Source organism: Anomaloglossus baeobatrachus, chromosome 7 (genome assembly GCF_048569485.1).
Source record: "Anomaloglossus baeobatrachus isolate aAnoBae1 chromosome 7, aAnoBae1.hap1, whole genome shotgun sequence".
Classification (NCBI taxonomy): Eukaryota; Metazoa; Chordata; class Amphibia; order Anura; family Aromobatidae; genus Anomaloglossus; species Anomaloglossus baeobatrachus.
Genome location: NC_134359.1, coordinates 55,794,435 through 55,821,712, shown reverse-complemented (window position 1 = coordinate 55,821,712; position 27,278 = coordinate 55,794,435). Strand labels below are relative to the sequence as shown.

At 44.8% G+C, this 27,278-nt stretch overlaps 1 protein-coding gene across 1 annotated transcript in view; it reads right to left on the bottom strand.

The window, feature by feature from the left end:
- UBR3 (ubiquitin protein ligase E3 component n-recognin 3) overlaps positions 1 to 27,278 on the bottom strand; it is a gene marked incomplete at its 5' end in the record, with an annotated part of 224,320 nt that overhangs the window by 1,563 nt on the left and 195,479 nt on the right. The window contains 5 exons of the mRNA XM_075319687.1: positions 1,966 to 2,175; positions 2,404 to 2,583; positions 3,907 to 4,032; positions 4,151 to 4,258; positions 12,307 to 12,431. Coding sequence (XP_075175802.1) covers positions 1,966 to 2,175; positions 2,404 to 2,583; positions 3,907 to 4,032; positions 4,151 to 4,258; positions 12,307 to 12,431 — 749 coding nt within the window. The remainder of the gene's footprint in view (positions 1 to 1,965; positions 2,176 to 2,403; positions 2,584 to 3,906; positions 4,033 to 4,150; positions 4,259 to 12,306; positions 12,432 to 27,278) is intronic.

Here is a 27,278-nt window from a genome sequence, read left to right as displayed (position 1 = left end):
GTCCAGACGCTTCACCGATGCCTCTACCTTGTGCCAGTCACTACACTGGCTACCTATCAGCTACAGAATACAGTACAAACTTATATCCCTCACCCACAAAGCTCTCCACAGCTCTGCACCACCATATATCTCATCCCTCATCTCTGTTTATCATCCCACCCGCCCCCTTCATTCCGCAAATGATCTTAGACTAACATCCGCCATAATACGAACCTCACACCTCCGTCTCAAAGACTTTTCTCGTGCCGCGCCAGTTTTCTGGAATGCACTACCCCAAAGAATGCGACGAACATCCAGCCCGCAATTTTTTAAGCGTACATTAAAAACACATCTCTTCAGACAAGCTTATCATCATAACTTACTAACATAACTCTCCCCCGTCCCACCTTCTAAATGCTACTCGTACCCTTCTCTCTCCTATGTCTGTCATCACATCCTACATACAACCAATAGCACGTAAGGTCACCCAAAAGGTTACTGTCTAAAGACCAGATCATCATCTTTATATGTAACCAATTAACTAGCATAATAATGGCCGGCCAGATCTACAAGTGTGCTTCACCTCTTGTGTCCCCCTTCTTCCCAATAGATTGTAAGCTTTCGAGCAGGGCCCTCATCCCTACTGTAGCTGTTGAATTATGTACTATTTTGTTTTGTATTTGTCTATATAACCCCCCACCGGATTGTAAAGTGCTGCGGAATATGTTGGCGCTATATAAATAAACTTTATTATTATTTATTAATGCATGTGTTTTTAACTAAAAATTACGTTTGAAATTGAGTTTTAATAAAAACGTTGCCCCGTTTTTTTTTCCCATAATGTGTGTTGGACGCTGAATTGCTGGCTGCAGATCAGTTAACTGCCAAAAATACATCCATTTAAGAAAAAGGGTCCCAAAGGCGTCCTTATCTTTTAAAGGGGGTTCTCCAGAGTCTCACCTACTACAAACTGTTCAGTACCCCCTTCCTACCTACCTGTTTCCCATCCTTAAAATACATGGATAAAATAAAGGATGCCTGGAACAGTCACCATGAGAGTGAATTTCTTCCAAGACACATTTAAAATCTGTATTTATTTTACTTCGGACACTCAACAAAATCCTTACATTTATATTGTACTTCTACTTGTCGCATGCTCCTCAGTGAAAGAAGACTGGTCTATCAAATCCTGACTAGAAATGGGCGAACCCGCAGATCTAATGATGCGCTAATTCTGGGGCGGCTGCAGGCTTCTATTTTTAGGCTGGGGAGGACCCAATAACTATGGGCCTCCCCAGCCTAAGAATATCAGTTCCCAGCTGTCTGCTTTATCTTGGCTGGGTATCAAAATTGGGGGAAACACCACACCGTTCTTTTTTTTTATTTAAATAATTTTAAAAAAGTTGCGTGATGTCCCTCATATCTAAATACACAGACAAGATAACGTACACAGCTGGGAGCTGCAGCCTCCAGGTATTAAAAAATGGGGGACCCAACACCATTTTTTACAATTATTTATTTTTTTACACTCTACTTCAAGACCCAGGCAGCTAGTGTGAGGGCAACAAAATCACAGACACCAGCAGTCTGACTGCAACCAATCACAGATGCTGTCACAGAGGGTAGGCGGGGGAAGAAGTGAATATTCATGAAATCTCATGAGCGTACCCTGAAGCAGTGAGACAGCTGTGTGGAGACTCGGTAATTATAATTGTGATATGTTATCCCCATTTTGCTTTTTTTTTTTTACATCCAGGTACAGTAACATGAACCTCTCTGAAGAAGTCCATGTTTGGGTCTGTGCATGGAAACTAGGTGTCAGGTATGGACCCAGAACTTTACAGTTCGGGTTTGCTCATCACTAATCATGACTGAGAAACATAAAAGATTAAAAAAAACAACAAAAACAGCAAATCAGCTTCCGGGGACGTTATGCATTTCTTAAAGCAGAATCCAAATGAAAAAAATAAAATCCAAAAGTCTTACCAGGACACATTCACAGAAATTCTGCTGCTTGCAGCACAGACCCTTCAAGCAAACAAATGTGCCACAGACAAGGCAAAGTGCTGGATCCTTGGGGACCTTGGTGCACACGCTGCAGGCCTTCCTATGATAGTACTGGAAAATGGTGTTGTAGATTTCTGGCAACTGAAGAAGCCGTGGTAAATCCCATTTAGTCTCCTGGATGAGTAGAGCCTGAAAGGAGAGAGGTGCAGAATGTAAAAGAACAGATAATGGCGGAAAATACAGTAATTATAAGCCAAAAGCACCACATAGGAAAGAATACAGTACTGCCATATAAAGAGAGGGGCATGCTTAGCAAGTCTAATGCATTAAACCCATGCAACAATAAGACGTCCGGTGCTATTCTGAATCCAATGCAAAATTGTAATAAAGTAAAAATAAAATGAAAAAATTGCTTACATTGACTTGGTCGGGCTGCTTCTCTGTAAACTGAATCACTTCTGAGCACCACTGAGACATCAGATCAAAAGCAGAGACCGGCCAGTCTAGGCAAGCAGAGCTGGTGAACTCTCGCGATGTTTGGAGGACGGATGGTAAAATTCCTAAGCAGTTGCAAAGGACGACAAATTCATCTTCTTCCTATAAGCCACAAAGAAACCTTCACAATGGATGTAGACGACGTAAAAAAAACTCATTCTTTACTTCCTGGTGAAAAAAAAAGAACTAACACAAAGAGGTTTCCTACTGCAGAGAGGACGGCACTGTGTGTCTGATGGGTGCAGGTCTCACCTCTGAGACTCCCATCTGAAATGAGATTGTGCTCGACTGCTTCTGTAACTTTCATGAATTGTGACCACTAGTGGTGAGCGAAAACAAAATATTCAAGTTTGGGTTATTCGTACCGAATCCCTAGTATTCCAGTATTCATCACAAATAACGAACCTAATGCCTGTCAATGGGAACCCAAACAGTTTTCTTGAAGATTTCCCAGAAAAGTGCTCGAATTCCCCCATTGACTGACATTAGGTTCATCATTCTTGACAAATAATGAAATTGAACTAGGTATACAGTACGAACAATCCGAACCTGAATATTTAGTATTCACTCATCACTAGTAATCTTTTCCTTTTATTGGCCAGTCTCAGATATGGCTTTTTCTTTGCAACTCTGCCCTGAAGGCCAGCATCCCAGAGTCGCCTCTTCATTGTAGACTGGTGGTTTGCGGGTACTATTTAATGAAGCTGCCAGTTGAGGACCTGTGAGGCGTTGAGTTCTCAAACTAGAGACTCTAAGGAACATGTCTTGTTGCTCAGTTGTGCAGCGCGGCCTCCAACTTTTCTTTCTACTCTGGTTAGAGCCTGTTTGTGCTCTCCTCTGAAGGGAGTAGTACACACGGTTGTAGGAAATCTTCAGTTTCTTGGCAATTTCTCGCATGGAATATCCTTCATTTCTAAGAACAAGAATAGACTGTCGAGTTTCACATGAAAGTTCTCTTTCTCTGGCCATTTTGAAAGTTTAATGGAACCAACAAATGAAATGCTCCAAATTCTCAAGTAGCTCAAAGGAAGGTCAGTTTTATAGCTTCTCTAATCAGCAAAACTGTATCCAGCTGTGCTAACATATTTGCACAAGGATTTTCAAGGGATTTCTAAACATCCATTAGCCTTCTAACACAGTTAGCAAACACAATGTACCATTAGAACACTGGAGTGGTGGTTGTTGGAAATGGGTATGGGTATAGAGTGTATTTCTGTTTAATTTAATGTTAGCTTCATTGAAAAAAAATGTGCTTTTCTTTAAAAAATAAAAGAAATATCTAAGTGACCCTAAACTTTTGAACTGTAGTGTATGTTGAGGATCAGTTATCAATACACTTCCTATGCTGGGAGTAGGTCATCAAGATTTCGTGACCGGACAAAATTGGGGTTACCCCTAATATAATATATGCAACAAATTCTTTACCTGGCAGCTTGGAATATCGGCTCCAAAGAGATGGTGCTGAAGAAGGGTTGTGATCCTCAGGAAGGGCAAACAAAACTGCTGCACATGATGTTCAATAGACTGTGAAGTCCATGTGATAGGACTGGTCTGAAAAAGACAAAAACCACCCCATAAAAACAATAAGTTGCCCTTATTTCTGTTATGCATTGGAATATATTTTAAAATATACATCGCACTACATTAGTGGTTCACACTTGTCAGGTACCTTTGTAGCGTCCTCAGACTCCTCTTCTTGGTAGAACTTTCCTGCCGATAATTCGCTGATCGCAAAACCAAGCAAGGCTTCCCATGACTTCCCGGGAGAATATGAACTCTATGGAAAAAAAGGCGATTTTAGTAAAAAATACAAGACCGAAATTCAGATGATAAAGGTAATAATATAAAAGCAAAAAAAAATTCTCCCTAAATCTGGGTCCCTAATATCTTCTACAAGAAAAGTTCTGGTCAGTAATGTCTACCGAAAAGGGTGATGAAGAGGGGGATCTGTCGTCTCTCTTGGCCTCCACTGATGATCTCTAGAGAGTGAGCGAAGAGAGGAGGGACTGGGACAAAACAATAGAAAATCATTAGTAATGGGCTTTTTCATAGAAAACAAATGGTTTTTCTGCCCTCCATGAATCTGGAGTAAAGAAACCTAATTGCAAATGTGGACAAAGTATGATGTAAACACTCCTGCGATTGTGCATTGCTCTTATTCAATTTCAACAGGTGACCAAAAAAAAAAATAAAAAAGAAAACTGATGTTTTTCCATACGGTGCAGTTATAAAAACTTCCATGGGAAGCAGCTTTATGTATTACCTAGTTCATTTGCCTACTACATGCAAAGTTAAGCCACTTTCTAAATACTCTTCATTAAAAATGTTCTACTGTGGAGGTGGCACTGAGCTATAGCTTGTTTGTTCAAACGTAATAAGAATATCTGTGTATATAACTAAATCAAAATGTAGATGTAGATGCAAAATTATCTGTCTGTCTGTGTAGCAATTGAACAGACCTATAGTATAATTCAAAGTTGTATAATCATGAAGGAGTTAACTAAAGATGATGAAACCAGAATGTGAAGCTATAAACTCTTATCAGTAATGTTCACACAAAAGGAATGTACGGGAGGGCAGGAGGGATGAGAGAAATTGGGGAGTGAACACACTCCTTCGTTAGTTTCAAGGTTATTTACGCTTACTTACTGTATAATTGGATCTATCGTAATATACGAGCCAGTTGGTGATGCTGGCTGAAAAGAGAGCATGTCTGTGTTCTTTGTCTTATATACATGGATATATATATTGGCACTGATATACGGCAATACGGCGCCGTCTCTGGATATCCCAAATGAGGACTCCATTAGCAGTCTTCAATGCAAATTCCTCCCTTGACAGTTTGGCGCCCAACGTGGGGCTCCTTCAAGGACGCATACCGACCTGGAGATACCGATGGTTTGGACGTCGCGGACTGAGATCTCCCTCTCCTCCAAACAGGCTGATCACCTCCGACCCCACGGGTAAGTGTTACATACTGTGTATTCACTACCGTTGTGGTTGGTTTTGGAGAGGAGGGAGTGACGGGCTGTGTGTCCATATCGGTGTTAAAAGGTACCTGATTGTGACTCAGGGGTGTTGCCCGCTGGAGCTCAGAGCACGATCCCAGCCCTGAGGTGTGGATCGAGTGTCACAAGGGATCCAGAGGACGGTTGTTAGGGCAGGAAAGATGGTGGTGGCTGGATATAGCTAGTTAGACTGACCCGGTCTGTAATTAAAGACGCGGGGGGGTTCCCGTGGCTGAAGATAGGGATTAGGATATTAATTTTGATACAGTTGACCAAGTCCGGAGGGAATACCTTTTGTACCCCTCCTCCATATCACGAGATACCCTTATTAGGGGGTTCCCGTGGCTGAAGATAGGGATTAGGACATTAATTTTGGTGCAGCTGATCAAGTCCGGAGGGAATACATTTTGTACCCCTCCTCCATATCACGGGATACCCTTATTACTATATAGCTGAGGAGTTGCCAGCTAGTATAGAGGTGTAGCCTTAGGTGCCGGCCGGACTCTAACGCTCACCGCATGGTTATATTAGTGTAATCCAGACACCACCAACATAGCAAAAATGTTCAGACAGAGGAGACAGAAAGCTGAGAGGCCTGAAGGTTCACAGAATGTGTTAGAGCTAGTTGCAGAGAGAGAAGGGAAGAAAGCTGTATGTCGTGCCTTGGAGATGTTTAAAATGTTAGAATTACCAAAAGGAGGTCGGCTACAACCGTCACTATGGGCAACAGCATTGAAAGCAAAAAAGGGCAAGTTAAAAGATAGGAGATTGTTGAATGATGCAGAATTGTTTGGCAGAATATCGCAGGCATTGCTATCAGAAAGATATATTGAGGTTGAAGATGAAGATGAGCAAGGAGATGTTGTGTTTTACTATATGTTACCCGAGTCTGAGGACAGATCTGAGGGTCCTCCGATAGGTTGTTTTGTTGCTGCCCCACAACCTGATCCCCATTCTATTCCCCGTCCTGGAGATATTCACAGATGCTGCAGTCACTAGACAGCATCCCTTAACCCTTTCCACACCCATACCCCTTTTCCCTCCCATACCTGCAATGCCGTCTCTCCCCTCACCGGCCAGTCTGCCGTCACACTCCCCAATTACCAATCCCCTCCCCTTGGATCCCCCTTTTTCCCTTAGGACACATAGTGAGCCTTACCCCGAATCTGACGAGGAACAGCCCTCATTTAAATATGTCCCTTTCAACCCCACCCAGTCAGCGGCATTAATCCCCTGCCTGCCAGATCCCAGCATTAACCCTATGCGATTTTATAGGAAGATGCTACAGGTCCATCAGTTATACTCAGCTGCCCGGAAGGACCTGGATAATCTCACCAAAGTAAAAGCAGGAGACAGTTTTTGGCCCTTAATGGAGCCCCATCTCCCAATGCACCCAGGCACTGATGACACTATTTTTTAAAGTGGACAACAGTATTGTGCCGCTTTAAAAAGATGGGCTCAAGATCAATTTGTGTATACAACTGCGCCGGTGCAGCCCCCACCACAGCCCATGCCCCGATAGGGCCCAAACCCTATATACGTAGCTCCCAATCAACAAAACTAGCAGAGCCAGCAACAGAATTGTTGGCGTTGGGGTCAGCCCGGTCACTATCAAAGAAAGTGTCACACCCACAAATCTCAGTGTTTGGCCAGGTACCCTCAAAACCGTAACCAAAACTTGCAACACATAAATTTACAATACAGGTGTTCCCTGTAGATTCAGTAATGATCTACCTGAAGCCTGGTGTGCCTTTTCCCAGAGTATCATAGTATCCCTTTAAATCAGTCCCAGGAGATTTCCCAACATAATGCCCACAGTCCGGCTGCACCCAGGAGTCTGCCCCAACCTTCCCTAATGACACAGGGGGAGCCCCGGACTGCTTGTTTTTGTTGCAGTGATTTCCAATCCCAAGCTACCCGCTTTAATGATGTTCTCCATTCCACTCCATCAATCTTAAGGTTTCTATAATATATGTTTCTGTAGTACTTTTGTTTCTGCTGGCTGATACGGTACAGAAATATATTTTATATATTTCTATAGTGAAAGTTCTGCCCATGTTTTTTTTTTTTTTTTCTTGTATCTGTTTTGTCCACCAGCTGTTCTAACATCGCGCAACCTGAAGGAGACAGGGGGGCATAAGTTAGCGCAGGGATGTGTGGGAGTGTTTCCAGTAAGCTGCTGCTAATCACAAGTTGTAGAGAGCAGAGGGAAAAAAAAAATAAGGAAGTAGAACAAGTTGTAAGAAAAAAAAAAAAAAGTAGTTTTAGCAGATTTACAAAGCAGTTTCTGTCTTATGTACTAACAAGTGCTTTTTCCGGCTGGTGGAGTGGATTTTGTTTAATCCTTAAAGTTCAAAATTTCATAGGAGATTATCAATAGTATTCTGCTGCTATTTAAATAATTGAATTAATTTTGCAGGGAAAAGTATATTTTTTAAAATATACAAATTAGTTTTTTTTTGTTTTTATGGTTATGTTTTTGTTTTCTATTATTTTTGCATACAAAATGCCAATATTGATTACTTTCCTTTTCTTTTGTAGATACAGAATATCTATGAACCCTGTTGTAAGGTTTCAAAATTTCCCAGTAGAGTATAAGTTATATTTATTTATTAGTTAATCATATTGTTTACTGTTATAGACCTATATATTTTGCCACAGTATTATATAAAAAGGGAGGAAGTAGATATCTATTGCATTTTTCCAGCAGCAGATATATTGGATAGGCTTTAAAGCAGGCTTTAAAGTTGGCCTTTCTTTTGCAACAGTTATGTCATGTTTATTGGATTATTATGAATATAAGAATATATGTCTGTTATAGGAATGATCTAATCTAGATTTCTTTTAGTTTTTGTGTTTATAGATGAAACCAGATGGTGGTCGATTCTGCACTGGATATGCTACGGTTTACACACCATGAGGTAGTCTAAATTTAGGCCACTCCCTCCCCTCCTATCGGTACGGAAGGAAGTGACGTAAGTGCCTCTCTAGATGGGTGGAGCAGAGGCAGGTAAGATAGTCAAAATGTGTATGTAGGATGTAGATCTTTCCTGTTGTCAAATAAGCTAGGTACGCCGAAAAGAAAGTCTAGATCTGAGCTGATGGAATCGGATGGAGATCCCCGCACAGGTGAAGCTGACCAAGAAGCAGTGAACGGGCCTAGAGTTGAGGAGTCCTTTACCATGCATAAAGACCATGCCTCGGTGACACCGGTCACGTCAGTGACTTCTGTCACTCCTTGTGTTCTTAAATCCCTACAGGAAAAAGTGAACCAATAAGAAGTGGAGTGCGAGACGCAGGGAGCCGGCTGACTGAGGAAGGTCTGTGGATGAAGGGCGGTAAGCTTTCTCTGCCATGAGATCTCTTCTTAATGATGGCCCAAGTAACATGGACTAACATCTGTGAAAGTTAGATATCAGTGTGTGCTTTGGTGACGCCAGGGTTCAGTACCCAGGTAGATAAACTCACCCGGTCTTGTGGAGCACGTTTTTAAAACAATGAGGAAAAACTGTAAAGAATCCGTAGAAACACCCTGCACCTGCTCTACCCATTCTTAGAGACTGCAAACTAATTATAGATGTTTATCATGAGCACGTTGTATGCAAGTCTGTGCGTGTTGTGTAGATTTCTTTCCAGGTCTGGTCAGAAGCTTTCCAGTGCAGAAAACGACGTTATTGCTGAAAATCCACATAATGCAAGTGGTATGTAAAAAAAAAAAAAAAAAACCAAACTGATAAGTTGTAAATCAATGCGTGTTTTGTTTCTCTTTAGTGTGTGTTGTGTTTCTCTTTAGTAATAAACAGGTTCCAATGTAAAATGTTTTTCTTTGGTCTAGTGCAAACCACGTATAATTTTCATATGATTGACTAATTAGAGAAATAAACAAGTCTATTTTCTAATTCCAGATCCTAAATCAGAGTTAGTAGTATATGGTTTTCGGTCAGGAGACTGATTAATCCTAAAAAGGACACAGAAATTTCGATAAAGCTCAACGGCAGGACAACATAGATTCACGCCCCGCATTGCAGAAGGGTCGATCCACCGAAGCTGCACTGAACGTCCTGCTTATATTTATCCTTTACAAAAAAACCTGTACAGTCCCAAACCATCATTGCCGAAACAGTTAGAAGAGAGGACTTAGAGAACCTTGAGACATGGGAAAGTCCAACTACAAAGGGTGAGGACTCGCCTAGGGGTCCTTGGTCTCAAACCGGTGAAGAAATCCCATTCCCCTCTCCACCCATGCCTCAAAGTTCAGTCAGGCAGGATTTCCCAACAGATCTTTCTTCCTCTTTTCCTAAGGGAACACAGTACCCTTAGTATTTGGAAATGGCAGAAGTAAGTAAAGGGGGGACTGTTGAAGGTACGAATTGAGTAGTCGAAAATACTTAATTCAGCCATTTCATAGACCCAAAAATGTGGTTTGGTTAATGTAATCTAACCATTTACAAATGTTTTTGTTTCCTACTAATTTCAGTGATTTTCCTTAATACAAAATGCTAGATATGGATTTTCTCATTTCAGGAAAAGTTTTAGAGGAGCCTATCCCATCAGGCTGATGTCTCTCCGGCCTAGTCTGCTGAGCACTGGCAGTGACACGCGAGTTGATATCACATCTCAAAAACCAATGGACGCGACACAATCGAAGCAGAAAGCGGCCGCTATTCAACCCATTATCCCAGAAGGTTTTTCCAAGTCTGCACCACAAACTGTATACATGAAGCCTCATCATGTTTTGTTATTTTTGTATTATCAAGAGCAGATTATCCAGGTTCACAAAGTGGCCCTAAGTGGACTAGCACTGACTAAGCATCCTTTTTTTGTTTCATATCCGGAAAGAAGAACCATGGACAATTTCCAAATTTCCTTTTGTGTTTTTTTTAATTATGTGCTAATTTTTAAATAAGGTTTAGATTCAATTTTTCTTCATCAGGATAATGTGCCCTAATGAGAGTAATAATGCCAATTCTAATAGCCCCTATAAATCATAGAGTTATGTTTAATAAATAAAAATAAGTATTAAAGGGGGGAGCTAAAGCCTGTAGTGTTAAATTAAACAACCGATTTCATGAAAAGCCCGCATATATAGATATAGATATAATTAAAGTCCCAAGGGCGGTAGGTCACAAATAAGTCCCAAATAATACAATATATCTAAATGGGGAACATTTTTAAATTTAAGGTTAATAATATTCACAGATATTTTATTAAAGGGGGGACTGTGGAGGTGGCACTGAGCTATAGCTTGTTTGTTCAAACGTAATAAGAATATCTGTGTATATAACTAAATCAAAATGTAGATGTAGATGCAAAATTATCTGTCTGTCTGTGTAGCAATTGAACAGACCTATAGTATAATTCAAAGTTGTATAATCATGAAGGAGTTAACTAAAGATGATGAAACCAGAATGTGAAGCTATAAACTCTTATCAGTAATGTTCACACAAAAGGAATGTACGGGAGGGCAGGAGGGATGAGAGAAATTGGGGAGTGAACACACTCCTTCGTTAGTTTCAAGGTTATTTACGCTTACTTACTGTATAATTGGATCTATCGTAATATACGAGCCAGTTGGTGATGCTGGCTGAAAAGAGAGCATGTCTGTGTTCTTTGTCTTATATACATGGATATATATATTGGCACTGATATACGGCAATACGGCGCCGTCTCTGGATATCCCAAATGAGGACTCCATTAGCAGTCTTCAATGCAAATTCCTCCCTTGACACTACCATTTTACTCCTGTAAGTTGTTTACCTAGGAGTATTTGCAAAATTAGAGCAAACTGTCAGTGATCCTAATTTGCTTTTCTCTGCTCTGTGCTCCCTTCAATCAGTGTTAATGATAGGAGAGTAAGAGCGTTTGTGCACTAATGTCAGGTGTGAAGAGGGAGAAAAGCATGTAAGGTCTCAGGGAGGGTGGAGAAAATCTGTTACAAATAAGGAGGAAAACACATGAAGAGAAAGTACAGGATAGAAGCGGTGTTGATACATTTAGGCCAGTGCACAGACAGAGGAGCGATAAGTATAGAAGTGAGTTTTCTTGCAATGCTTAAAAAAAGAACCTCAAAGAAAAATCACAGGAAACCCAAGTTACGTCTTTCACTGCTGTTGTTGCCAAAGCTAGGTCACTATGCCTATAATCACCAAAACCGCCTCCAAGGAATAAAGCTACCCAGATGGGGATGATCCCAAATGAGGACCGACTTATTTAAGCTTTAGAAGATAAGCAATGGATAGGTCCATTTGAAAAATGAAGGAAAAGCAGATGGACAGTGATGATTTTGCAGGGAAATGTCATTACAGGCCCTTCGTTCCAGGCCACAATGTCTCCAAGGTGCAGACACATATAAGCATTTTTTGCTTAGGTAAAAGAAAAATTTGCTAAAATGTTTATTTTCGGATAGACAGAGGTCAGGACGTAAGCGGCATCGCACACTGATGGAGCTGAAATGTCGTTCTTCGGTGCCAGTGAAGAATTTTGTGCGGCTGTCCGCTTGTCAGGAGATCAGTTATACAATGAATGATTCTGCCACCTCTGCACCTTTGGAGCTGAAACTTTTCATAGTGGCTGATGGCTGAAAAATGTCACCTTTCCGTCTAATAGCTTCTATCCTCGCAGAGCATCACATAAAAGCCTCTCACAAAATAGGAGCCATTGATTTTCCTCTTGTAATCATTATTTAAAAAAGAAGAAAAAAAAAAAAAGCAGAATAAAAGTAAAAGTGGCAATGACAGCAGGGACAGCGGCAGATATAATTCTCACCTAAACTTTTCACTGGGCTGCCCTAAATTATAGATATAACAGAATTACGTACTTTTTTGTGAGTTCCGGACTCTCTCCAACGTTCTCGCTCCTCGGCACCGAGTCTCCCGGTGACTGCGATGAGGGCTTGGGTATACAGGAGCGAGTAGAGGACTTTTACAATGCAGGTGAAATGTTCTGGAAAAAGAATTGTGAAATTGGTCAATGAAAGGTGAACGGGGCACAAAATCACTCTTTTTACATTGAACAAAAGTATAAAACTTAACACTTATTTTTGCTCCCATTTTTCATGAGCAGATCTCAAAGATCTAAAACTTTTTCTATGTGAACAAAAGGCCTTTTTCTTAAAAAATAAAAAAAAATAAATAAATAAACCCCCCACCCCCAAAAAATGCTATTCCCTATCTACGACTTACTGATCGCTGTTAAAGGGGTATTACCCAGAATCAAAAGGTATTCTCTATCCATAACCTACTGATTGCTGGGGGGGACGACTGCCGAGACCCTGGCAATCTTAAGCATTGTGCTCTCGAGTACCCAGTCCTGAATGGCCCTGAAGTGCATATGACTGACCGGCAGAAATAGAGCGCTGTATTCTGCTTTCTGCAGCAGTCCCATAGACAATGAATGGAGCGGAGGTTGAGCGCTCGCATCTCTTCACCATTCAGCGATCAGTAATTTATGGATAGGGAATAGCGGTCAATGTCAAGGTCTTTCCTGTAGAAACTGTTAGTTGGTTATTTCTTGTATATCATTGTAAAGGGATTGTCAAGTTGAGAAATCTCACTTTCAAAATACTCAATTAGGAAACTCAAAGTGGTTATCCAGAACCTTAAAAATCAATCAATGGACAGGCCATCAATATTGGATCGGTGAGGATGTATCGGAATACCAAGTCTGATGGGCATGAATCTGTTTAGTTTGGGTAGGTAGACCTGAGGCCGTCGACACATAAGGGTCCACACCTAGTGAGATCGCTAGCGAGATCGCTGCTGAGTCACAGATTCTGTGACGCAACAACGACCTCGCCAACTATCGCGCTATGTTTGACACATAGCAGCGACCAGGCCCCTGCTGTGAGATCACTGAACTTGTCGGAATAGCCTGGACCATTTTTGATCGTCGAGGTCCTACTGGGCAGGATACATTGGTGTTGGACACCTTACCAACGACCTCGTTGACGACTCAGAGCTCAGACACGTACAGCCACGTAGGCGTGCAACGACCACCGAGATAGTTATACAGGTCGCTATGGTCACTATCGTTGCTGCATCATTGGGAAGATCTGACTGTTTGACATCTCACCAGCGACCACACAGTGACTTGCCAGCAATCCTCATCAGCTCGTATCATTTTTTGGATCGCTGGAAAGTCGTCAAATGTGACGGGGGCTTTAGACTGATATGTGGACATGTGAAACAAGTCTGACCAGATGTGTGAAGGTGGCGAGTGCAGTGTCCGCCTCACTATATACAAAGCACCGTTCTGTACTTTTAGCAGCTGTTATCACAACATGGTCACATTCGTTTGAACCAGTAAAAAATGGGTCTTCTGCTTTTCAGCTAAATAATCCAAGGAGGAATCCAGATACGGGATTTGTAGAATACCGGAATAGTACTTTGGGATTCGTTACTAATAATCCGAACACAAATAGTTACTATTCACTCATCACTAGTCTTAGGTGATGTAATTAAAAACCACACTACAGATCAACTTTTCACTGATCCATGTGATGAGTTGGTATCTGAAGTAGATCCTCTGCGCTGCCCGCGTGACCAAAAACGATGACTTGGAAGAAAAATTTACAGGTTTATTAAATACACGTTCGAGCGATCTGGCCCCTTCCTCAGGTTAAAACCATATGTGGCACGTGCTCTAAGATTGCAAAGGGGGGAAAAATGCCAATGGTTGGCAAATAGGTGTCAAAATTGCCTTTTCGTCTGTCCTAAATCTCCATAGAATATGGCCATCTTTGCAAATAGGAAATGACTGTAAATTCTCGCTCTTTCACAATGGTCAGAAATGCATAATGAAAAGAATCAATTCTGATGTCAACAAGTATAATTATGAGGCAGGGAGCTAGGGTGAAACTTTAGCCCTTGTGTATTACAACTCTATATCACCAATATAAAGTGGTACGGAAAGTGTTCAGACCCCTTTAAATTTCTCACTCTTTTTTGAATTTACCAGATTGCTGCAATGAAACAAAGTTCTTTTTTTTTTTCATTAGTGTACACTTTGCACCCCATCATGACCCAAAAAAAAAAAAAAATTAAATTTTTGCAAATTTATTAAACGAGAAAAACTGAAATATCACATGGTCATAAGTATTCAGACCCTTTTCTCAGACACTCATATGTAAGTCACGTGCTATCCATTTCCTTATGATCCTCCTTGAGATGGTTCTACTCCTTCATTGGAGTCCAGCTGTGTTTAATTAAACTAATAGGACTTAATTAGGAAAGGCGTACACCTGTCTATATAAGACCTCACAGCGCATGTCAGACCAAATGACAATCATGAGGTCAAAGGAACTGCCCAAGAAGCTCAGAGACAGAATTGTGACAAGTCACAGATCTGGCCAAGGTTACAAAAGAATTTCTGCAGTAATCAAGGTTCCTAAGACCACAGTGGCCTCCATAATCCTTAAATCGAAGAAGTTTGGGACCACCTGAATTCTTCTAGACCTGGCTGTCCAGCCAAACTGAGCAATTGTGGGAGAAGAGCCTTGGTGAGGTAAAGAAGAACCCCAATATCACTGTGGCTGAGCTTTAGAGATGAAGTAGGGAGAGGGGAGAAAGTTACACAAAGTCAACTATCGCTGCAGCCCTCCACCAGTCGGGCCTTTAAGGCAGAGTGGCCCGACGGAAGCACCTCCTGAGTGCAAGACATATAAAAGCCCGCAGAGAGTTTCGAAAAAAGCACATGAAGGACTCCCGGACTATGAGAAATAAGATTCTCTAGTCTGATGAGACGAAGATAGAACGTTTTGGTGATAATTCTAAGCTGTATGTGTGGAGAAAACCAGGCACTGCTCATCACCTGCCCAATACAATCCCAACAGTGAGACATGTTGGTGGCAGCATCATGCTATGGGGGTGTTTTTCAGCTGCAGGGACAGGACGACTGGTAGCAATTGAAAGAAAGATAAATGTGGCCAAGTACAGAGATATCCTGGAAGAAAACCTCGTCCAGAGTGCTCTGGACCTCGGACTTGGCCGAAGGTTCACCTTCCAACAAGACAATGACCCTAAGCACACAGCTAAAATAACAAAGGAGTGGCTTCAGAACAACGCTGTGACCATTCTTGACCGACCCAGCCAGAGCCTGACCTAAACCTAATTGAGCATCTCTGGAGAGACCTGAAAATGGTGTCCACCAACGTTCACCATCCAACCTGACGGAACTGGAGAGGATCTGCAAAGAAGAATGGCAGAGGATGGGGTCTGAATACTTTCTGTACCCACTGTATTTGGCATATCTCCAGAATGTGCAGAAATGGAGTCTTGTTTAGAGTTGAGCGGCTTGCAAATAATCGGTCCGGCGGATCCGTCGCGGGTTGCCCCAGAAGTCCGGATCGAGAGAGAGATCGAGAGAGAGATCGAGAGAGAGAGATCGAGATCGAGAGAGATCGAGATCGAGAGAGATCGAGATCGAGAGAGAGAGGAAAAAAAAACAACCCCGAAAACGGATCGTGCAGCCGTATTACCGGGTCCAAGTCGGACCCTGAAACCACGCGGATCCGGACTTTTACAGTTCGGATCCACTTAACACTAGTCTTGTTCTATATAGAGAAGAACTATCAGCGCTGCCCAGAGCAGCGGACACAGCACGCCTACAGGTATGTACTAGGGAACCACAGGGACTAAAGGCCACTTTACACGCTGCGATATCGGTACCGATATGGCTAGTGTGGGTACCCGCCCCCATCGGTTGTGCGTCACGGGCAAATCGCTGCCCGTGGCACACAACAACGCCCGGACCAGTCACACTACTTACCTGCTCTGCGACGTCGCTGTGACCGGTGAACCGCCTCCTTTCTAAGGGGGCTGTCCGTGCGGCGTCCCAGCGACGTCACTAAGCGGCCGTCCAAAGCGGAGGGGCGGAGATGAGCGGGACGTAACATCCCGCCCACCTCCTTCCTTCCGCATTGCGGGCGGGAGGCAGGTAAGGAGAGGTTCCTCGTTCCTGCGGTGTCACACGTAGAGATGTGTGCTGCCGCAGGAGCGACGAACGACATCGTACACGCTGCAGCAGCGATATTTGGGAATGGACCCCCATGTCACCGATGAGCGATTTTGAACGTTTTTGCGACGATTCAAAATTGCTCATAGGTGTCACACACAACGACATCGCTAATGCGGCCGGATGTGCGTCACAAATTCCGTGACCCCAACGACATCGCATTAGCGATGTCGTAGCGTGTAAAGCGGCCTTAAATCAGCGCACTTATCCCGTCAGACTAAACGTGACCCCCTCACAATCGTGAGGGAAAAATCCAGTTTAGTTGGGATGCTCATTTAGAAAGTGTAATTCTTCCTAAGAGCACTTTCAATGCCTGGCGTTCCTTCAGCCGGTATTTGGCCGCCTCTCCAGAACAGTTTTATTATAGCCTTCAGCCGGCCGATCAATCAGGAGACTTATACAACAGCTTTAAAGTAGACTTTATTGAAAGCCGCAGTTCTGCCAAGTGGACTTGGCATTTTATTTACTGGAAAAAGACACGAACAAGCAGGAATGGCCGACGCTACGGGCTGCAAACGATGGAAGGATTCTTAAGGCAGATTGACAGCAAAACACGGAAAATAAAAAAAGGAACTGAGTCTTATTTACCAGGATATCTGAGGCAGATGTGAATGTTAATGCAGCATAATGCAAACATGCACGTCTGACAGTGAAGGAAATGTGGCGCCTTGTATCAGACCTGAGGATCAGAGGCCGCTCATCTGCCTGCAGGACACACCATCAATCACACATGAAGCCGACGGCGTCTATTTCCACAATCAATTTCACTTTACACGTTATGCCTGACGTAAAGTATATCTGAACGAAAGCGGTATTTATGGGGTGAGAAGCAAAAAAAACCAAAAAAAAAAATAAAAAAAAATCTCAAATACACCATCAGCGAGAAGGTCCATGGGACATTTTATAAACAGCATTGCTAAAATTGTAAAAAAAAAAAAAAAAAAAAAAAAAAAAAATGTCCTTAATTATCTTTTCAAAATCCCTTTTTGTTAAGCGTATCGGGATCAAAGTTAATATTGGATTTTAGCAGAAAGTGTCCCAATTTCTCTACAGCGCCACTGAAGGTAATGGGAAGTATTACACATAATGGTTACACTCACCAGGTGTTGCAAGCGTAGCAGGCTGCATTCAGACGTGCATCTGAAGCACAACAAGAAAAAGGGGGCACTGGGGATACAAAAACAACGGGAGACCCTGGAACTAGTGAGAGGGATGGGTGGGCACCTCCTAACCTCACCTGCAATTGTCCCTTCTCTCCTCACCAGTCCCTATACAGTCTCTGCAACTGTCGCTGATCAGGAACCAGGTACCTAGGAAGGCCCTAAAGTAACCATGACTAGTGAGGGGCAGGTGGGGTTCACAAGACCTCACCGCTGCACTAAAAACACATCAGGGAAGAAAAGATAAACAGGAGGAAAAATTACAAACAAAAAGGATATAGCCTGAGCACAGGAATTAGACTTGCAGAACCTTCCTCAAAGGCGGCCAGGACACAAATGACTTTGCATCTTCAGCAGGGATTGCTGGGATACAGCACTATTTATACCTGAAGGGTGTACTGACTTAGTGATTGCAGCTGATCAGGTAGCAAGGAACTGCTCTGGAAAAGCTTCAGGAGCAAACACTGGCACTTAACCACTTCAATGACAAGAGAAAAGAAACCCATTTAAATGAAGAGAGTAAGATGAAAGGCTCCAGTCCAGCGGCTGTAACTGGTCACAATATGCAGGGAGATGATCATGAGAGAAATGCATAAATCAATGGACTGTATAATGCATGGACATGCCTGCTCCCCCAGACCAGGAGACACTCATTGTAGTCGCTCTATGCGATGGCTAAAAGGGTTCCTCAAGGGAGGACTACTCAAAGTACCCTAAAATGGGAACAAAAAATGGGTTTTCAAGATCAGAGAAGCCCCTGTACCCAACCGAATAAATGCTATGTATTACTTTAGAGCATTAATGTCTTGTGTTTTTACCTATCGGGCTCTCCGGTACTCCATCTTTTTCTTAGAAGAGAACAGTTGACTTGACTGGTATCTTCAATGTTTAGATATCATATAAAGTGTCTTTTAACCCAATACAGCTTTCTATGAAAGGCTTACGATGGTAAAAATAACTAAAGGATTAATATTAATCGCTACAACCCCCTGCCTACTCATGTGCCGACTCTTCCATGGTCCCCTGCTGGTCTCGGTACATCAGTCTCCACCAACCTATGTCATATGGACTTTAGGCACAGGGGCGGCAATGACTTCCCCAAATCCTGACCCGCACAAATCAAGGGCTAATAAATAGCACTGTAGGGGCCGATACACAAAGCCACTGAGTCTAAAGGGTTTTTTTTTCCCTTCACAATGTTTTATAACCTACAGACAAAATTCTAGTTAGAGACCGGCACGCCAAAATTGGAGTGTTCCTGAATAAAATAATGGCAGCTGATGAAATAGCAATGAAATCATCAGTGCTGCAAAAAATCATGAGCTGCTAAAAATGGAACAGAGTTGCAATGTCAGACCAAGTTATTTCTGCGAAATAACAAAAAATAAAAAAAAACTAACATTTTTGCATTTTTGTAACGCCCTTTAAATGGGCAGATGGCAGCCTGATGGGTTATAAGGTGAAGGACCTGACAACATATGGGGCCTGGGTTAGAAGTTCTCATTTTGCTGCACAGGTTTCTATAGGTAGCTCAGTTTCACAATGTGGGGCAGCCTTTAATTTATACAGACGTCTGTTATCCTCCATTAGCGGCGCACGTCCTAGCAAGGCAAGATCACAGTGACCTGTCCTGTGTCCGGGTCGCTTCAGCATTTTCATGATGAAACTTAATGGCAAGTAAGAAGCGGTAAAACTGTCAGCTTGGATTTCTGCTGATGTCTAATGTTCCTCCATTATAAAGGGCTAATTTGCTCTTCCATGTGAAAAATGTAACAGTACAGGAAAAGAGCCAAAAGGCTGACTTTATAGAGCCAAGCGCGGCGTCCAAGCTCCCACTGCAACTGTGCCGAACAATAACAGGCAGGAATTGGAGTTTCTTGCAAAGCAATGGAAGCTGTAAACCAGTAAAAAGAGTTTTTCATTTTTATCTTTTTTAATTTTTTTAAGCTGAAATATTTTAATGTTGAGTCATCTGTTTTTGACTTAAACATAACTTCTCTACAATTTATTATATATATATATATATATATATATATATATATATATATATATATATATATATATATATCTATATATACATATACACACACACACACACACACACACACATACGTACGTACATACATACATACAGTTCTACAGTATCTATGAAAAAGCGCTAGTATAACCCGCCACAACAGTTCTACAGTATCTATGAAAAGAAGGGAATTTTGTTACTTACCGTAAATTCCTTTTCTTCTAGCTCCTATTGGGAGACCCAGACGATTGGGTGTATAGCTACTGCCTCCGGAGGCCACACAAAGCATTACACTAAAAAGTGTAAGGCCCCTCCCCTTCTGGCTATACACCCCCAGTGGGATCACTGGCTCACCAGTTTTAGTGCAAAAGCAAGAAGGAGGAAAGCCAATAACTGGTTAAACAAATTCACTCCGAGTAACATCGGAGAACTGAAAAACCGTTCAACATGAACAACATGTGTACCCGAAAAAACCCAAAAATCCCGAAGGACAACAGGGCGGGTGCTGGGTCTCCCAATAGGAGCTAGAAGAAAAGGAATTTACGGTAAGTAACAAAATTCCCTTCTTCTTCGTCGCTCCATTGGGAGACCCAGAAGATTGGGACGTCCAAAAGCTGTCCCTGGGTGGGTAAATTAATACCTCAAGTTAGAGCTGCAAAACAGCTCTCCCCTACGAGGAGGCAACCGCCGCCTGCAGGACTCCTCTACCTAGGCTGGCGTCTGCCGAAGCATAGGTATGCACCTGATAATGTTTGGTGAAAGTGTGCAGACTCGACCAGGTAGCTGCCTGGCACACCTGTTGAGCCGTAGCCTGGTGTCGTAATGCCCAGGACGCACCCACGGCTCTGGTAGAATGGGCCTTCAGCCCTGATGGAACCGGAAGCCCAGCAGAACGGTAGGCTTCAAGAATTGGTTCTTTGATCCATCGAGCCAGGGTGGCTTTGGAAGCCTGCGACCCTTTGCGCTTACCAGCGACAAGGACAAAGAGTGCATCGGAACGGCGCAGGGGCGCCGTGCGGGAAATGTAGATTCTGAGTGCTCTCACCAGATCTAACAAATGTAAATTCATCTCATACCGATGAACTGCATGAGGACAAAAAGAAGGCAAAGAGATATCCTGATTAAGATGAAAAGAGGATACCACCTTCGGGAGAAACTCCTGAATGGGGCGCAGCACTACCTTGTCCTGGTGGAAGACCAGGAAAGGAGCCTTGGATGACAGCGCTGCTAGCTCAGACACTCTCCGAAGAGATGTGATCGCTACCAGTAAAGCCACTTTCTGTGATAGTCTAGAAAGTGAGACCTCCCTCAGAGGCTCGAAGGGCGGCTTCTGGAGGGCAACTAGTACCCTGTTCAGATCCCATGGATCTAACGGCCGCTTGTACGGGGGTACAATATGACAAACCCCCTGCAGGAACGTGCGCACCTTAGGAAGCCGTGCTAGACGCTTTTGAAAAAAAGACGGATAGCGCCGAGACTTGCCCTTTAAGGGAGCCGAGCGACAAACCTTTTTCTAACCCAGATTGTAGGAAAGAAAGAAAGGTAGGCAATGCCAAAGGCCAGGGAGACACTCCCTGAGCAGAGCACCAGGATAAGAATATCTTCCACGTTCTGTGGTAGATCTTAGCGGACGTGGGCTTCCTAGCCTGTCTCATGGTGGCAACGACCCCTTGGGATAATCCTGAAGACCCTAGGATCCAGGACTCAATGGCCACACAGTCAGGTTCAGGGCCGCAGAATTCCGATGGAAAAACGGCCCTTGGGACAGTAAGTCCGGTCGGTCTGGTAGTGCCGACGGTTGGCCGACCGTGAGATGCCACAGATCCGGATACCACGCCCTCCTTGGCCAGTCTGGGGCGACGAGTATGACGCGGCTGTAGTCGGATCTGATCTTGCGTAGCACTCTGGGCAAGAGTGCGAGAGGTGGAAACACATAAGGGAGCCGGAACTGCGACCAATCTTGCACTAAGGCGTCTGCCGCCAGAGTTCTGTGATCGCGAGACCGTGCTATGAAGGTTGGGACCTTGTTATTGTGCCTGGACGCCATTAGGACGACGTCCGGCCTTCCCCAGCGGCTACAGATTTCCTGAAACACGTCCGGGTGAAGGGACCATTCCCCTGCGTCCATGCCCTGGCGGCTGAGGAAGTCTGCTTCCCAGTTTTCTACGCCGGGGATGTGAACTGCGGATACGGTGGAGGCCGTGGCTTCCACCCACGTCAGAATCCGCCGGACTTCCTGGAAGGCTTGCCGACTGCGTGTCCCTCCTTGGTGATTGATGTATGTCACCGCTGTGGAGTTGTCCGACTGAATTCGGATCTGCTTTCCTTCCAGCCACTGCTGGAAGGCTAATAGGGCAAGATACACTGCTCTGATTTCCAGAACATGGATCTGAAGGGTGGACTCCTGCTGAGTCCACGTACCCTGAGCCCTGTGGTGGAGAAAAACTGCTCCCCACCCTGACAGACTCGCGTCTGTCGTGACTACCGCCCAAGACGGTGGTAGGAAGGATCTTCCCTGTGATAATGAGGTGGGAAGAAGCCACCATTGCAGAGAGTCCTTCCGAAAAGGATACTTTCCTGTTCAGGGATGTTGACTTCCCGTCCCATTGGCGGAGAATGTCCCAATTAGAGGACGCAGATGAAACTGCGCAAACGGAACCGCCTCCATTGCCGCCACCATCTTCCCGAGGAAGTGCATGAGGCGTCTTAAGGAGTGCGACTGACCTAGACGGAGAGTCTGCACCCCAGTCTGTAGTGACCGCTGCTTGTCCAGCGGAAGCTTCACTAGCGCTGACAGGGTATGAAAACTCCATGCCAAGCTACGTTAGTGATTGGGTCGGTGACAGGTTTGACTTTGAAAAGTCGATGATCCACCCGAACGTCTGGAGAGTCTCCAGCGCAACATTCAGGCTGAGTTGGCATGCCTCTTGAGAGAGTGCCTTGACAAGTAGATCGTCCAAGTAAGGGATCACAGAGTGTCCCTGTGAGTGCAAGACTGCTACCACTGCCGTCATGACCTTGGCGAACACCCGTGGGGCTGTCGCCAGCCCGAATGGCAGAGCTACGAACTGAAGATGGTCGTTTCCTATCACGAAATGTAGAAAAACATTGGTGCTCTGTAGCAATCGGCACGTGGAGATAAGCATCTTTGATGTCTATGGATGCTAGGAAATTTCCTTGAGACATTGAGGCAATGACGGAGCGGAGGGTATCATCCGGAACCGCCTGGCCTCCACGTGCTTGTTGAGCAGTTTTAGGTCCAGAACGGAACGGAAAGAGCCATCCTTGTTTGGCACCACAACCAGATTGGAGGAAAACCGTGTCTTGTTCCTGAAGAGGAACCGGGATAATCACTCCTTATGCCTGCAGAAGAGCATCGGCTCGGTGGGGAGGTGGGGACGTTCTGAAGAATCGAGTCGGAGGACGAGAACAGAACTCTGTCCTGTGCACGTGGGCACACTGTCCCTCACCCACCGGTCTGTGACCTGTGGCAGCTAAATGTCGCCAAAGGCGAGCGAGTCTGCCATCAACCGCGGATGCGGAAAGATGAGAGAGCTGAGAGTCATGAGGAGACCGCCTTGGTAGCGGTTCCTCCGGCTGCCTTCCTTGGGCGTGATTGAGCCCGGCCGGCAGCTGAGCCCCTCTGAGGCTTTTCAGCCCTTTTGGACGAGGACAATTGGGACCTGCCCGAGCCTGGGAAGGACCGAAACCTCGACTGTCCTTCCAGGACAGCATTAATAGAGTAAGTCGCAATGCAGACATTGCGAGGTTACGGACGCCCCTGCGGCACAGATGTACCTGTGCTCAAGACCAGCTGCGCAAGAACAGCTGAAAAGCTTAGGGTGCCCATACGGCTGTGAATGCCGGAGCAACCGACACGCCGATAGCCTCATAGACAGATTTCAACCAGAGTCCATCTGTCTGTCAATGGCATCTGTAAGTGAAGTCCCATCTCCACTGCAACTATGGCTCTAGCCGCAAGCCTGGAGATTGGAGAATCCACCTTTGGACCCTGGGTCCAACGCCTGACCACGTCAGGGGGAAAGTGAAAACGTGTATCCGTAATACGTTTGGAGAAAACGCTTATCTGGGAAGCGTGGTGTTCCTGGACTGCTTCTCTGAAGTCAGCGTGGCCAGAACAATACTCAATATACGTTTGAGCTACTGAAATGGGACTTCTCCTGCTGTGAAGCTGACTCCTCCGCTGGGGGAGCTGAGGGAGAAAGATCCAACATTCCATTGATGGACGCTATAGGATCATGCCTTATGGCGTCACCATCCGGTGTATCCGGAGTGAGAGCGGTGTCAGGATCAAAGTCCTGATGAGCTACGTCTGCCTCATCATACAGAGAGCCTCCTGGGACCCCCCCCGGAGCACCGATTTTATTCCAAGTGAGGGTGGCCAGGGAGCAATGATCCAGATTGCCCATGGCCTGTCCGGACTGCAAGTCTCTATCCCCTTGCAACTCCGTCCCTGTCCTTGGACAGGGTTGAGAGGTGGTTCTTTTGGCCACGTCAAGTAGAGACCCCGGCTGACCAAGTGCTACAGGGGAGCATTGCACCCAATGGGGAGCAGTGCCGTGGAACAGTATCACATGCAGCAAAAACAGCATCGAAAGCCTGTGTTGCTTATATGCTGCTGCCGACTTATAGAGCCAAGAATGGCGACCGTACAGTGCAATGTATATCATACAAGCATAAAGTACAAATGAACACTGCAGCACATGCAATACAAGCAGCATAGAAAGCCTGCTTTTCTGCTGCTGTAGACTAGCCATCTAGGGGAATATAGCCCAGAATAGCGACCATACAGTGCAATGTATAGCATACAGGCATAAGTACAAATGAACACTGCAACACCTGCAATACAAGCAGCATAGAAAAAAACCTGTGCCTCAGCACCCCTGCTTTTCTGCTGCTGTAGTCTAGCCATTCTATGGCGAATATAGCCAAGACTAGCGACCGTACAGTGCAGTGTATAGCATACAAGCATAAATACACATGAACACTTCAGTACGTGCAATACAAGCAGCATAGAAAGCCTGTGCCTTAGCACCCATGCTTTCCTGCTGCTGATGTGTCGCCATCTAAGAGGGCATATAGCCCAAAATAGCGACCTATGCAGTGTACTTAAAATACAAATAGACAAACTGCGGTATTTAGTGTCAGCACCCCAGGTGCCGCTTACCGCCCGCCTATAAGCGGGTGTGTGGTCGCCCTAGTCCTGTTGTTTGCCCAGAGTCCGTTCTCTCAGCTCGGGCTGCAGGAATGGCTGCCGGCGTCCTTCTCCAGCTCGTATGAGTAGGGGCGGGCCGTGGGCGTGCCCCAAGTCAGAGCGGGAAACCGGCGTCCCACAGTGTCTAGTGAGAGGGCTGGAGCATGTAAATAAGGCTCCAGCCCTCGGCGCTGCTGATTGTACAGCGTCTCTCCCCTACCCTGATTGACAGGGTGGGGGCGGGAACGAAGCTGAGCTAGGCCGCAAAAGCCGGGGACTGGATTTATAAGCGCCGCCGCCGTAAAAGCGCGGTCGGCGCTAAGTCCCCGGCGCACTACAAGTCCCAGCCGCGCCGCCGCTCCCGGAGCGTCCGGCGCGGTAGTTCCCAATAAATAAAGTCACTCAGCTAGGCTGCAGTGACTGTAACCCTTTACTGTCCCCGGCGCACTAGCACACCCAGCAAGTCTGGAGTGTGCTGTGCCTGTGTGTACGGGGACACAGAGTACCTGAATGGTGCAGGGCCATGTCCCTGAACGGCACTCCCGCTCCACATCCAGCAGGTTCAATGGGTCTGTGGATGGAGCCCGGCCTCAGGGCTTTGGGGCCGGTAAGATCCCACTTCCTCAGAGCCCCTCAGGGGGATGGGGAAGGAAAACAGCATGTGGGCTCCAGCCGCCGTACCAGCAATAGGTACCTCAACCTTACAAACCACCAGTGGGGTGAGAAGGGAGCATGCTGGGGGCCCTATATGGGCCCTCTTTTCTTCCATCCGATATAGTCAGCAGCTACTGCTGACTAAACAGTGGAGCTATGCGTGGATGTCTGACCTCCTTCGCACAAAGCCGAAAACTGGTGAGCCAGTGATCCCACTGGGGGTGTATAGCCAGAAGGGGAGGGGCCTTACACTTTTTAGTGTAATGCTTTGTGTGGCCTCCGGAGGCAGTAGCTATACACCCAATCGTCTGGGTCTCCCAATGGAGCGACGAAGAAAGCGCTAGTATAACCCGCCACACACCGACTGCTAGATCTAGGAACAGATTCCTGCTTCCACCCAGTCACCAGGATTTTAATCCCCCAACCTAATACCATATATACAAAGATGCTGTCATGCGAAGTACAGTGGAACCTCGGTTTGCGAGTAACTTGGTGTGCGAGTATTTCGCTATACGAGCAAAGCTTGCTATAAATTTGTAACTCGGTTGACGAGCAAGCTTTCCTGTACAAGCAAATATTCACCGCACACACTTACGGTTCCATACTTTCACCGCGCTCTGATCCGCTCTTGCAGTACAAACACACACACACACACACACACAAACACACACAAACACACACAAACACACACAAACACACACATTATGCTCACCTTACCTTTCGTTCCATCGCTGGCCTCCTGGTTCTTGTAGTTCGCCGGTACAGGATGTGTATCGAGTAACCATCGCGACAATAGAGGAACTTCCGCTGTCAGCCGCTTCTCAAAGGCAGTTCGCTGACCAATCAGAGGCAAGCGGCTCCTGCCTTTGACGTCAGCGCTCTGGCAGCGGAAGCTTCGGCATCGGTCGCATTGGTTACCAGATACACATCCTGTACCAGCGAACTACAAGAACCAGGAGGCCGGTGATGGAACGGAAGGTAAGGTGAGCATAATATGTGTGTGCGTGTGTGGAATGGCACAATAGGGGACCAGGATGGGACATTGAACAAGTTGTGGAACCAATTGTCTGAGCTTGCATTATTTCCTATGGGAAATTTTGCTTTGCCAGACAAGTAACTTGGTTTACAAGCACACTCCCAGAACGGATTGTTCTCGTAAACCAAGGTAGATCCCTACTTTTCTTGAAGAAATTCGTTTTGCTGTTTTGGAGAAATCCATAGTTGAAATTGTATCTTCTGTCAGTTGGAGTCAAGAGGTGGGCAATTAAAAAGCAGAGAGGTGGGAAAGTGCAAGTGCAGGGTCCACACTCTGCACTTGCAAGATATAAGCATACAATTTCACAGATGGGAGCTTGCTCCTACGGTATTGCATTATATTGTGCAATCCCTTCTCTCCTATGGATGTACAGTGGCATGTAAAAGTTTGGGCACACTTGATCAAAATTACTGCTATTTTTAACAGTTAATCAAGTTGAAGATTAAATACATTTCTAAAAGGCATAAAGTTAAATATGATATTTCCTTTCTATTTTAGACAGACACAAAAAAAATCATCTTTTACATTCAAAAAATGACAAAAAAGAAATTGGACTGATGCAAGTTTGGGCACCCTTGGAGATTTGTGTGCTAAGATAACTTTGATCTAGGTTTCACACCTTAATTAGCCTGTTAGGGTTATGGTTTGTTAATCATCATCGTTCGGAAAGGATGACGCAAATTTCAAACCTTATAAA